This window comes from Pelophylax lessonae (genome assembly GCF_965119305.1).
Source record: "Pelophylax lessonae genome assembly, chromosome: 1".
NCBI classification, from domain to species: Eukaryota; Metazoa; Chordata; class Amphibia; order Anura; family Ranidae; genus Pelophylax; species Pelophylax lessonae.
Genome location: NC_138768.1, coordinates 467,785,178 through 467,799,161, shown reverse-complemented (window position 1 = coordinate 467,799,161; position 13,984 = coordinate 467,785,178). Strand labels below are relative to the sequence as shown.

The 13,984-nt window shown below is 44.6% G+C and overlaps 1 protein-coding gene across 1 annotated transcript in view; it reads right to left on the bottom strand.

Moving 5' to 3' along the window:
• Window positions 1–2,077: 2,077 nt before the first annotated feature.
• HCN2 (hyperpolarization activated cyclic nucleotide gated potassium and sodium channel 2) overlaps window positions 2,078–13,984 on the bottom strand; it is a 150,705-nt gene continuing 138,798 nt past the window's right edge. The window contains exon 8 of the mRNA XM_082261191.1: window positions 2,078–3,922. Coding sequence (XP_082117317.1) covers window positions 3,036–3,922 — 887 coding nt within the window. The 3' untranslated portion in view covers window positions 2,078–3,035. The remainder of the gene's footprint in view (window positions 3,923–13,984) is intronic.

The following is a 13,984-nucleotide window of genomic DNA, read 5'->3' as shown; positions in this document are numbered from 1 at the left end:
GTGGGGAAAAATAAAGTTCAACTGTATATTGACCCGCTTGTCTTCAATTCAGGTATAACATTTAATTTCACTCCAAAATATAATGGAAATAAACAATAGCTTTTACCCTGAACTTGCTCCATTGTGTTTTCTTTTTTATTGCTCTTTCCTTTATTTTTTTACCTGGTGATCATGCCAGTTTCAGCCTGCCTAGGCAAGCAATTCCTAAGCAGCAGCAATGTGTTACCCAATAAATGCATTCACACTGCAGGGTTTTTGTAAGATGCCATGATGCACATTGGCATGTTTTGCTTGCAATTACAGAGAAGGTATGATGTGTATACCATCCCATCGCCAGTATTTGAAAAGTGGCTTGCTCCCCTGATAGGGTGTATATATGTACTGCCATCACTTGCTAGTGGTATAAGGAAGCCTGTGCCAGCTGCTTACATCAAAGCCTCAAGACTGCACAAGTGGCAAATGAAGCAGAGTGCTTTGAATTTCATCATATAAAAAGGATATCGGGAGGGTTCCAACATTTTTTTTTTTTTGTTTTCCAGTTAACTCTTTTTTTTATAGTAAATTGAGATGCAATTGTTATAATACACTGTAGGTGGCCATTCTGTCTCACCATGTGCAGTTTAGTAATCTATGCATCAACCTCCTGCAGAATTAAATTTTTCTCAAACCTGTCCTTTGAGTAACCTTCATCTGGCCTCCTTTTTAGCAATGCTGCGCATAGAGGTGTGAGAGCTATACACTACAAAAGCAATAAAGATATCCCACCCATGTCCCTCTAAAGATATTAACCTGGTTAACCAGTCAAAACAACACACAATTTAGAAGTATCTGTTTATTGCACACACAAAGAAGCTGGAATCATTTGCTTAGTAAAGTGCAGCTTCTGCAGAGACACAAGACCCTGCACTTTCTGGCCCCCCTTGGCTCCGAAATACATTCATCAGTGACACTGCCAGCCACAGATGGAGCAGAGGGGGCAATATCTATTCTGAAGAATAGAAACTTTGTCTTCTTAGGTCTGGGGTACACCCCCCAATGGATTGGTAAAAACTGTATCATATTTATAATCCTGAAGGGGCAGTCCCATTTAAAACCCACAACATATAATAACTCATTTGCTTTTTTTTTTTTTTCACAAGAATGACATGCTTTTGAAAATAATGCATAATTTAGAGACAAAATGGAATGTTGTAGTACTTTTTTTTCTTCCAATGTTGACACCAACTGCCACAATGGTAATTGCTGTATTCCATCACAATTAAAGCCACAATCCAGAGGACATCAGGATGGGTACTTATTGCCTATAAAGCTTAATTCCTGTAGGAGAAATTAGTCTAGATGGGACTGCCCCTTTCTAGGCATTTCATCAAAGAAGCACTCCAGTGCTCTATGGGCTTGTTCCCCGTGCACAGTTTACCAGTGGTGTAGCTCCATTAAGAGCATTTAAAAACTGCAGGGTGAATAGGCTTTTTATGACCATGTTTCATAATCCACACTGCCATGCCTATTTAATACACCAGTTGGAACAATAAGGCTAGTTATGTTTATTTACCTAGCTATGGCCACACCACAGATAAATCAGCAGAGGGGAATAAACCCAAAATCAAAATGTGCTTTGCCGCAGCATTCCTCCATTGCTGTAAGTGAAAATTCCTGACTTGTGGCTTTTAAGAATCTGCATCTACCTTGGATAAACACTCAAAACCCCACTCCTGCTATACAGGATGTATAGTGTACAGATTATACAGGCTTATATATATATGTATATACATATATCAATATACAGCTGTGATATACACAATATGGCTTTCTAAAATACAATCCATGGAATGGACAACAGCAGTGAGTCACTGAAAAAAAAAAATACATGGTTCATAAATAAAACACACAGAGAGGTCCTTTGGTGCGAGAGATCAAGCAGATCCATGGCCACTGGAGTGCCCAGGAGAGCTGGAAGGCTACTTGGCACCACCGTTTAACCAGTAAGTGATTTGTAGCAGCTGCAATTACATGCTTGAAATTATTGGCTAGCAGTGCTTTTTTTTTTTGGCCATCTAAAATGTCTCTTGCAGTCTGATTACTTTTATTAAGTGTCAATGGTTGCAGCCACATTTATTGTACCAGTTAACCCTTTGAACAGTTAACCATTGGCATTCAACTCTTGAAAGTGGCTGCATTATTGCTGTAAGGATACACTTATTTTCTCAACAGCCACTTGCAGTGTTACTGCTGTCAGTACCATTAACGGTATGCATTTTATCACTGGGACTTGCAGTGCCTAATCCTAATTGCTATATTCAGTTAGTTATTTGCACACTGAAAGGAAAAGGGGCACGCATGGTGATATCACACAAAAATGTGCCTCCTAAATAAAATATGATTACAAACTAAACTAAATGTATGCATGGTTATATAAATATAGGTGCTTATCATGACATCCACAGGTGACACTGTCACTGGGTCGTTGAAGTCCTGGAAAAGACCAGTAGCTGGGACAAACTGCCTGCAGTTTGCATAAGGAAATTGGCTTAATATGTTGGGCATAAGTAACAATCTTGTAGCTTTTTCAATTTGTCATTTCAGAGTGAGGATCTCTACCAGCTAAGAATTTTTGATATGTTTACATATCATTTAAATAACTCAGTAAATAACAGCAGTCTCTTTCTTGCTGACAACAGACCAGCTGCCTTAGACCAACACAAGATTTGCACTTCATTTTAATGCAGAGCTCTAGATTGACCTCTAGCAATGAACAATACCACATTTTCCTATGCTCGTAAACAATGGAGGAGTCATGTGGCAGAGTGCTTTCTGAAGTGATATTTACTGATCTAACTACTAGTTTCTTGCAACTTCCACATATTAATACCTCCACTCCCAAACATAGTTCGGGCTACGGTTCTTAAAACAAGTAGAGTTCTTATTAAAGTGGCACAGGGATGGCTAGGAGGGCACATTAAATTTTCTCTCTTATTAGCAACTGTGCACCATCCATTACCTACCCATTTGGGTGAGGGCATGTGTACACCCATCAGTCACAAATTTGCAGACAACCGTCCCCTGACAGGATCAGGATCTGGGGCACTAACAACAGAATCCTTCCTGCCTCCTAATGATGTTGCAGAGTCTGAGACACCACCAACTGTACCAGAAGAGGACAACTGATGGGAGAGGGCAAGTCTGGCAGGTACTCTTGGACCAGCCTGTGGTCCCAAACCTCCTTTGGCCACCGGAGAGGTTAAGCTGCCAGTCGTAGCAGGAGGAGCTGGTGGACTGCGGAGCTGTGATGCCCCTTGAGGCAGTGAGGGCTGTGAGGCGGAAAGGGGACGAGACTCACGCGTAAGCGTACCAGAGTGCAAAGAATGAGTGCTCTTGTGAACAGACAGCCGCTGTGGGGAACCAGAACCCCCAGATTGGGTAAGAGAAAGTTGTGAGCCTGCCTGATGCCTGGTCGGGTAGGCAAAGTTCTGAGACACTCGTGGTGATTGGTTAGGGGGACTAGGCACAGCAGTCGATGGCCGACGTGGGCCCTGCTGGGGGGGTGGGTGATGCTGCAAGAGCTGTAGGGATGGCTGGAAAAGAGCTGGGGGCATAGAAAAAGCTCCAGGCCCTCCCTGGGCATATTGGAGTCGCCTCATAATACGTGGGGAACCCACTAATGGGCTGGCCATCGGGGGACAAAAGCTCATGGCCACAGCTTGCTGTAAAGTTGCTATGGCAGATGTAACTTGTGGTTGAGGTGAGGGAGGATTGCATGTCGCATACATCCCACCGCTTAGTTGGTGTTGATGAAGCTCAGCTTGCTGCACCATCTCCCGATCATACTTGACAATCTCTTGTATTATTTCATTCTCCTGGTTGTTGAAGACACCTGAGTTCAAGTCATGCTGAACCTTGTGCATGAGGATAGAATTCTTCTTCCCTGCAAGATAAAGTTAACAAAGTAATGTTACAGGAGGAGCATTGTTAAAAGGTCAACTTAAGGATATTAAAGTCTTTGTTCCAAAAATATGTACAGCTATTGGAATTAGTTATGAATATAGTATTAGAATTCTAGAACTAAGGGTTTTCTTTAAAATGTATGTGATAATGCAATCATTAAAAGTAGAACTATAGGCAATTTTTTTTTTTTTTCATTTTGGATAGAATAAAAGGGAAGGTTATAATCCCTGTCAGATTCGTTTTTTTTTTTTGCCATTGGTGTCCTACTGGGGAGATTTACCTTCACCTTCTGTCCCATAGCCAAAACAGGAGGCGAGGAAATCCCTGCACAATATAGGAATTCTTTGGGACCCCCAGGTCACCACAATTAGTGCCATTGGAAGATGTCCTCTCAATTGCTGTTCTGAGGACAACCCAAAATTTGAGATTTTCTTTTACTTTCACTGATGATGTGCACAGGACAAATAGAGAGGGCAAACAGACAGCAAAAAAAAAACCTAATAGGTGCTCTAATCCATCTCCACGGTGTCCAAAATGAAAAAAGTTTTGGCTTAACTTATACTTTAACCACTTGCCGTCTGCTTACGCCAATAGTACTGCGGCAAAGTGGCTCGCTCCCGCTGTATTCAGTCACAGCGGGAGTCGGGCCAGGGGAGGAGCAGCGGCGATCGCCGCTGCTCTTCCCTGATCGTTGGGGATCTTGTGTGGAGATCCTCCTGCTTGTGTAAACACAAGCGGGCGGATCTCCTAAGTGACAGGCAGGGTCAGATTGCAAGGTTCAGCATAGCTGAACCCTGGATCTGTCCTTGTGTCACACAGTCACCTCCCCCCACACATGTCAGTAAGCACCAGGCATACATTAACCCCTCCCTCGCCAATAAAATTAACCCCTTCCCTGCCAGTTTCATTTTTACAGTAACCGTGCATATATATATATAGCACTGATTACTGCAGTAATGTCACTGGTAACCCCAAAAGTGTCAAAAATGTCAGTCAAAGGTCCGATCTGTCCGCCGCAATGTTGCAGTCCCGCAAAAAAAAAAAAAAAAATCGCAGATCGCCGCCATTACTCGTTAAATAAAAAACCACCAAAAATGACAAATCTTTCCCTTAGTTAGTAAACGCAATAACTTTTGCGCAAACCAATCAAAATACGCTTATTGTGAATTTTTTTACCAAACATAGGTAGCAGAAAACAAATTGGTCAAAAATGTAAAAAAATTTTGATTTTTACATTTTTTTGGGGGGAATTTCATATAAAAAATGTGAAAAATATTGTTGCTTTTTCAAAATTTACGCTTTTTTTGTTTATAGCGCAAAAAGTAAAAATCGCACAGGTGATCAAATACCACCAAAAGAAAGCTCTGTTTGTGGGAAAAAAGGACGTAAATTTCGTTTACGACCGCGCAATTGTCAGTTAAAGTCGCACAGCGCCGAATCGCAAAAAGTGGCCCAGACGTAAGACAGCAAAATCCTCTAGTGGTAAAGTGGTTAATTTACACAAATCCTTTGAGGAGGGAGCAGAGACACAGCCCGGCTCGGGAATGAGCCTGACCGGGCACCCCCATAACAAGTAGCTTGTATGGTAACAAACACACAGAAGAGAAGGAGCTTAGAGCACCAGTGAGAGACCCCAGAAGAGGATGCTTGGGTCTGCTTTGTGCAATACCATTGCACAGAGCAGGTAAGTATACCATGTTTTTTATTTTTGGGAAAAATAACCTCTACAACCACATTAATCAGGTGTAATACAAGTTACAGAAAAAACAATGTTTCTACGAAACACAGTCTGGCAGACTTTAAATAGGACCAGAGGATCAGCAAGGCACAATTAGGAAGCAAAGCCTGCATACAGTCAGGTTTCTGTGATGTAAAAAAATGAGACAAAGATAACCAATTTCAGCACTTTTTCCACCTTGAATGTGACCTATAAACTGTACAACTCCGCTGAACAACAAAATTAAATCTTTTAGGTGGCGGGAAGTAAAAAAAAAAAAAAATATATATATATATATATATATATATATATATATATATATAGCTGAATAAGTGTGCACCCCCCTAAACTAATACTTTGTTGAAGCACCTTTTGATTTTATTACAGCACTGTCTTTTTGGGTATGAGTCTATCAGAATGTCACCCCACAGATTTTCAATTGATTAAAGTTTTGAAATGGCCCAGACCTGAATCCATCTTCTGGTGAAGCCATTCCTTTGTTGAATTGGATGTATGTTTGGGTTGTTGTCATGCTGAAAAGTGAATTCACTTTTCATGTTCAGCTTTCTAGCAGAAGCCTGAAGGTTTTGTGCCAATATTGACTGGTATATGGAACTGTTCATTATTTCCTCTACCTTGACTAAAGATATGGATACACACTATACAATTTTCTTTAGATTTTTTCCTTTAGACTTACCAAAACCATATAAAATGAGGTCAGACCTAAACACCTAAATTTGTATGCAATCAGTCAGGCCCCTGCACTACATAGTTGAAGGTGATGCCTCGTACACACGCAACGATGATCGGCCGTCTTTTGTCCAGTGTTGTTTGTTGGTTGATATGTGCTCTAGACTGCACATGAATTTTCTCGGCCAACAACAACCAACTTCAGAAGTGATGTCATGTGCTGGTTTACTTTCCGTGTGTTTTTTCTTCTCTGAGCATGCCCAGTCTTGCTCATCTGATTTTTGTCTGCCGAAATCTGTACTGACTGACGGAAAATCGGCCGTTCTGTTGACGGCCAACAAAAATTTTATAGCCTGCACACCAGATTTTGTTCAGCCGAAAAGTCGCAGTCAGTTGTCGGAATCATCATACTAACAAGCCGATAATCGGCCAATCGGACGTTGGCCAAAAATTCACGGCCAACAATCGTTGCGTGTGTACGAGGCATAAATCTAAAGGAAATCTACCAACAAAAGTTGTATAGTGTGTATCCAGCTTTAAGCTGGATACACACTATCCAACTTTTGTGGTTAGATTTCCTTCAGATTTACCTTTTCTATGTAAGAGGCAAGGGCCTGCCAGATTGCATACAAATTGAAAGTGTTTAGGTTTGACCTCATTATATGGTTTTGGCAAGTCTAAAGGAAAAAGTCTTTAGAAAATCTTATAGTGTGTATGGCCCATTAGGCTCCTGTTCCAGCTGAAGAAAAACAGGCCCAGAGCATGATGCTGCCACCACCATGCTTCTCTGTGGGTATGGTGTTCTTCTGGTGATGTGCAGTGTTGTTTTTGCACCAAACATATCTTTTGGAATTATGGCCTAAAAAGTTCAACTTTGGTTTCATCAGACCATAACACATATTCCCACATGCTTTTGGGAGACATCAGATGTGTTTTTGCAAAATTTAGCCGGGCTTGGATGTTTTTCTTCATAAGAAAAGGCTTCCGTCTTGCCACTCCACCCCATAAGCCCAGACATGAAGAATACGGGAGATTGTTGTCACACGTACCACACAGTCAGTACTTCCCAATATTCCTGCAGCTCCTTTAATGTTGCTGTAGGCCTCTTGGCAGCCTTCCTGACCAGTTTACTTCTCGTCTTTTCATAAATTTTGGAGGGATGTTCAGTTCTTGGTAAATGTCACTGTTCTGCCATATTTCTCTATCGTTCATCGCCAGACGCAGCTCCATATCTTCTTAGACCATTGGGTTATGCTCCTCCAATCAGGAATAGGCACTAGACAGGAAAACGCTTTACCATACCTATGGGGGCTGTCCCTGCAGGCATAACCCCACACGCTCTGCTACAGCAGCCAGTTTTGTTTACGCCTAGTTTAGGAATAGGACCTAGTTTCCTGCTGGGACTTCGGTCTTAGCTATAATAGGGAAATTTATTATTTTGTGATTTTTTATTTTCACTAGTTAAGAGTTCCTAGAGAACTACAAGCAACAGCTGGCTGTGGTTTCGGACTGGATATTCTAGATCCTTATGGTCTCCCATTGCGGCCGCTTTTTTCTCTGAGGGTGGCCTTGTCCTGGTGGGGTTCCTTTCTAGGACCCCTCTGATGACTTTTGTCTGGGAGCCCTTCGGGGGGTATGGGAGACCGCATGGCATGCCGTGGGGGCAGCCATTTTGCGGTAGATTCATGCTTTTTTAGTCTCCCATTGAATTGTATGGGCAGCCATTTTTTGTTAGTTCCCCATAGAAATGCGTGGGGCGGCCATTTTCTTGTAGTCCACAATGCTGGACAGGCAAACGGCATGCAACTTGGACAGGCTGGCTTGTCATTTCCTGTGAAGGAACACTTTACTTTCACAAGATCGTGCTGGCAGTCTCCTGAGCAGTCTGGTAACGTTTTCTAGGGGCCCCTGTAGGTTTTACTCACCCACTCTGCTATCGGCTTGTATTGGATTGGGTTCAGGTATACCGCTATTTTAGCGGTGGGATCGCGATTTAGCAACTTTTAAAGTAACAATGCATTTCTGCATTTTTTTTTATATCAGTGTAATATGAAGTCCCAGGGTACTATTTACCTACAGACCCCCTAGGAGTGGCTGCGGAACCTTCAGGGTCGCAGCCCATGTTCACGCTTACGGCAGTCTTGGAAAGCCTTGTGCCAAAGGAAGATTTTGTATGTAAAAGCGTTGCTAGCTGCAAACGCTCTTTGCCTTCGCCTCCCTCAGTACTTTCCTCAGATTCTGAGGCAGACTTAGCCACCACAGACGCACCCCACCCTGAGGGGTCAGTGTCGTCACATTCTGATGGTGAAGAGGACCTGTCCTCGTCCGCCGCTGCATGGGAACGCGCATTAGTGGAAGTACTTATAGTTTCAGTGCGGGAAACTTTAAAATTGGCTGATGAATCTAAAGCGTTGGGTTCGCAGTTGTCTTTTGGCTCCTGCAAATCCCGAAAATCAGGCAAGGTGTTCCCAACGTTTTAACGATATTGTCAATGAACAATGGTGGAGCATCAAGCATGTTAATGGTGCCTAAGCGCTTTAAACGCCGTTCTCCTTTTGCAGATGCAGTTTCCACTAGGTGGACCGTGCTACCCAAGGTGGATCACCCAGTTTCCAGGCTGAATAAGTCTACTGTGGTTCCGGTGGAAGGATCCCTGGCCTTTGCGGACCCTGTGGATATGCGAGTGGAGTCTCTATCCCGCCATCTGCACGTGCTTGCGGGTTCCATTTTAAAACCAATATTTGTGAATGTCATGATGTCACAGACGGTTACTGAATGGGTGAAGTTATTGAGAGGTAACTTGGAAGCTGAAAGGCTCCCCCCAGCAGTGCTGGAACTAATGGACCAGATGGTTCAAGCCCTTGTGTTTATGTGTGATGCGTCTCTGGATGCGGCTCCCCTAATGGCCAGATTGTCGGCAGTGGGGATTGCAATTAGACGCATGGTGTGGTTGAAAAGCTGGCCTGCGAATCAGGCTTCCAAAAAAGGCTTTGACAGATTTTCCCTATTTGGTGGAGAGGTTGTTTGGATCCTCTCTGGGTGAGTTGATAAAAGGCCTTACGGGGGGGAAGAGTACTCTTCTTCCTCCGTCCTCTAAGGGCAAGGCGCCACGTCATAGACGGGGGCCTTCCTTCACTGCTCATAAGCGGCTTTTTCGTACCTCCGGGTCTCAAGAAAAAGGGAAGCCGTTTAGGTCTTTTGGAAATACCAAGAAGCCATGGTCAGGTAAATCAAAGACCGGCCAGTCCGGATCCGCGGACAAATCCTTGTCTGCATTAAAGGGCGCCCTCACGCGCTTCTGGGGTGGGGGGACAGCTTCGCTTCTTTCCAGAACCTTGGACTTCCTTGATTCAGGAAAAATGGGTTCACAAACGGATCCGATCAGGGTACAAGATCTAATTTTGGTCTCGTCCGTCGGACAGATTCTTCCCGTCCAACCTGCGCCTCTCTCCAGACCGGTTAAAGGATCTATGGGAGGCAGTACAAGATCTGCTGTCGCAAGGGGTGATTGTACTAGTTCCCTGTGAGGAACGCTTTCAAGGGTTTTATTCAAACCTGTTTACTGTGCCCAGAAAGGAGGGCAAAGTGCGTCCAATTCTGGATCTCAAGGCTCTGAACCGACGAAGGTACAGAGGTTTCGCATGGAATCTATTCCAATGGTAGTGGCATAACTACACCAGGGAGACTTTTTGGCCTCCATAGAGATCAAGGACGCATATCTACACATCCCTATCTGCATTGGTCACCAGCGGTTTCTACGCTTTGCCGTAGCAGAACAACATTATCAATTTGTGGTATTACCCTTTGGTCTCGCCTCCGCTCACAGGGCGTTTACCAAAGTACTGGCCCCGGTTTTGGCATTGTTGCGTCAACAGGGAATTGTGGTACTGGGGTATCTGGACGATCTTCTATTGAAAGCAGACTCTCATTTAGCCATGATGGGTGACCTGATGATTACTGTCAGCTCCCTGCAGGAGTTTGGGTGGACCATCAATCTCAAGAAATCCACCTTGAGACACCTTCCTCGAGACTAGGTTATCTGGGCCTGACTCTGGATTCAGCCTTGGCGAGGGTCTTTCTTCCCCCGTACAAGCTGCAAAAGTTGCAGGGGGCGATCTGGTTGTTGTTGGCAAACAATCTGTCCTCTCTGCAAACTTGCATGCGGGCCTTGGGTCTGATGGTATCAACCTTCGAGGTGCTTCTGTTTGCTCAGTTCCATACCAGACCTTCACAAAGAGAGATTCTGGTCACATGGAACAAAGATCCAAAGTCTTTAGACAATTTGATTTGGTTGAGCCACAACACCAGATCTGCTCTGTTATGGTGGCTTCACTTTCCAGCACTATGCCAGGGCAAGTCTTTCCTCCCGTTGTTTAGGACGGTGGCAAGTAACCACGGACGCCAACCTGTCGGGCTGGGGCGGGGTGCAGGGAACCTAGACAGCCGAGGAGTCCAAACTACCGATAAATGTTTTGGCGCTCAGAGCAATAAAGCTTTCTCTGAGCAACTGGACGACTCGTCTGCAAGATTGTCCAGTTCCGATTCAATCGAAATTTTTGCCTGGGCGAAACAGTTTGTCCCAGCTCTCTCTGCTGTGCTCCCCGGTGTGGAGAACTGGCAAGCAGATTATCGGAGTCGTCAGGTGTTGGATCAAGGGGAGTGGTCCCTACACCTGGAGTTGTTTCATCTCGTGTGTGTCAGGTGGGGGACGCCCAAGGTCGATCTGTTTGCTTCTTGTCTCAATAAGAAGGTGCAGAGGTTCGTAGCCAGTTCTCGAGATTTCTAGCCGATGCCACAGACGCACTGGTGGCTCCTTGGGGTTGGTATCGGCTGATTTATGCCTTTCCTCCGCTGGAACTTCTGCAGAGGCTTCTACGCAGAATAGAGGTGGAAGGGATTCTGGTGGCTTCAGACTGGCCTCATCTTGGTACGCAGACCTAGTAAGGTTAGTTGCCGATGCTCCGTGCAGGGTTCCTCTCAGGGAAACTCTGATGTCTCAAGGTCCAATCTTCCATCCTGCTTTACATTCGCTGGCTTTAATGGCATGGTTGTTGAAAGCTAGGTGTTGAGGACTTTCTGACTCAGTGATTCCTAAGCTTTTGAAGGCTAGGAAGTCGACTTCCAGGAAGATATATCATCATACGTGAAAATCGTACATTTCATGGTGCGAATCACTGAAGGTGCACCCTCGCTTGTTTACAGTTGCTAGGGTTTTGGCATTTCTGCAGAAAGGGGTTGAACAGTGTTTGGCTTTGGGCACTATCAAAGGTCAAGTGTCGGCCTTGGCAATATATTTTCAACGCCCATTAGCTACGCCTGCCTTGATTCGTACCTTCATTCAGGGAGTGCGCCATATGGCTCCTCCAAGACGGTCCCTGCTACCTCTGTGGGATCTGAATCTGGCATTATCTGTTCTTCAAAAGCCTCCTTTTGAGAACATTCGGGAGATTCCTCTGCTTTCATTGTCTCAGAAGGTTGCCTTTTTGGTGGCCATCACTTCTGCCAACAGAGTATCTAAATTGGCGGCATGGTCTTGCCGCTCGCCTTTTTTGGTGGTCCACAGAGATAAAGTGGTACTCCGACCAAAATCAGTCTTTTTTTCCTAAGGTGGTTTCTGATTTCCATTTGAATGAAGACATTGTGCTGCCTTCACTCTGTCCCAAGCAACCTAAGGAAATTGCCTTGCATTCTTTGCATGTGGTTTGAGCAATCAGGGTTTACCTGGCGGTTACTGAGTCTTTCAGAAAGTCAGATGCTCTTTTTGTCCTTACTGAGGGACCTTGTAAGGGATCTTACAGGCGTCTGCTGCGACCATTTCCAGGTGGATCAGGCATATTCGCTGAAGGCTCTGGTTCCTCCTTTCCCAGTGAAGGCGCATTCTACTAGAGTGCTGAGTACTCGCCTCTTGGGCTTTTCGCCATAAGGTGTCAGTGATTCAAGTTTGCAAGGTGGCAACTTCGGATGCCTCTTTTGGCCGCAAGCTTTTGCAGGCTGCTGTTTAACCACATAATGATCGCCCACCGCAGTTTTACTGCGGCAGGCAGCCGCTCCTGGGCAAAGCGACATAATACTACGTCGCTCACTCGGGAGACGCTAGGGGTCGCGCCCAAGCTCGTTAGCTGGGGAGCCAGTGCGTATGACCGGCGGCTCGCGATCTCCCACAGCTGAGAGAGGAGGACAGACGGCTGATCTTAATACAGCCGTCTGTCATTCTCCCTGAAGTGATCACAGAGGCTATATGCTATATATATATAGGATCGCATGTCTCTGATTACTTCACAAGTCACGCCCCCTGACAGTTCGAATCACGCCCCTAGGGACACATTTAACCCCTTGATCACACATACTGTTAACCACTTGCTGACCGCCGGAAGTACATATACTGCGGCGGTCAGCCCCCTGGGCAAAGTGACGTATGGCTACGTCACTAGCCCGCAAACCAATAAGGCGCGCTCCCGCTCGTTCACTGTCATCCCAGCGCGAGTCACCGGCGGCTCTGATGTCCGCCAGTCACCCGCGATCTCCCGCTGTAGAGGGAGAAAGGCAGGCGGCTAATGTAAACAAAGCCACCTGTCATTCTCCCCGATCTTACTGCAGAGATCATACGATCCTGCTATGTAGGATGGTATCTCTCTGTGGTTACATCAAAAGCCACGCCCCTTTACAGTTAGAAGCACGCCCCTAGGGACACACTTAACCCCTGGATGTCTAAAAGTTAACCCCTTCCCCCGCCAGTGTCATTTTTACAGTAACAGTGCATAGGTCTAGCACTGATTACTGTAGTAATGTCACTGGTACCCCCAAAAGTGTCAAAAATGTCAGTCAAGGGTCTGATCTGTCCGCCGCAATGTCGCAGTACCGCAAAAAAAAAAAAATCGCAGATCGCCGCCATTACGCTTTAAAAAAAAAAAAAAATGACAAAAATCTTTCCCTTTGTTAGTAAACGCGATAACTTTTGCGCAAACCAATCAAAATACGCTTTTTGCGATTTTTTTTTTTACCAAACATATGTAGCATAAAACAAATTGGCCGAAAATGTTAAAAAAAAATCGGATTTTTACATTTTTTTGGGGAATTTCATATAAAAAAATGTGAAAAATATTGTTATTTTTGCAAAATTGACGTTCTTTTTTTTTGTTTATAGCGCATGATCAAAAAATCGCACAGGTGATCAAATACCACCAAAAGAAAGCTCTGTTTGTGGGAAAAAAAGGACGTCAAATTAGTTTAGGTACAGCGTCGCACGACCGCGCAATTGTCCGTTAAAGTCACGCAGTGCCGAATTGCAAAATACCCCCTGGTCAGGAAGGGGGTAAAATCTTCCGGGGCTTAAGTGGTTAAAGAGAATCTTTTTTGTTCTCTTTGAGGGTGTATGTTTTTGCTAGGTGAGCTCCAGTTGATCCTGATTGAGCTCCATATTATCTGGTTGGCTAAGTTTAGCCTTTGAGGAGTTACATTCTTCTTTGCATTGTCTTCCCACCCCTCATACAAATACTGCTTTGGGACATCCCAATGGTCTAAGAAGATATGGAGCTGCGTCTGTCGATGAACGATAGAGAAAACTGGATTTTTGTTACTTACCGTAAAATCCTTTTCTCTGAAGTTCATTGACAGATGCAGCACCCGCCCCTGTGC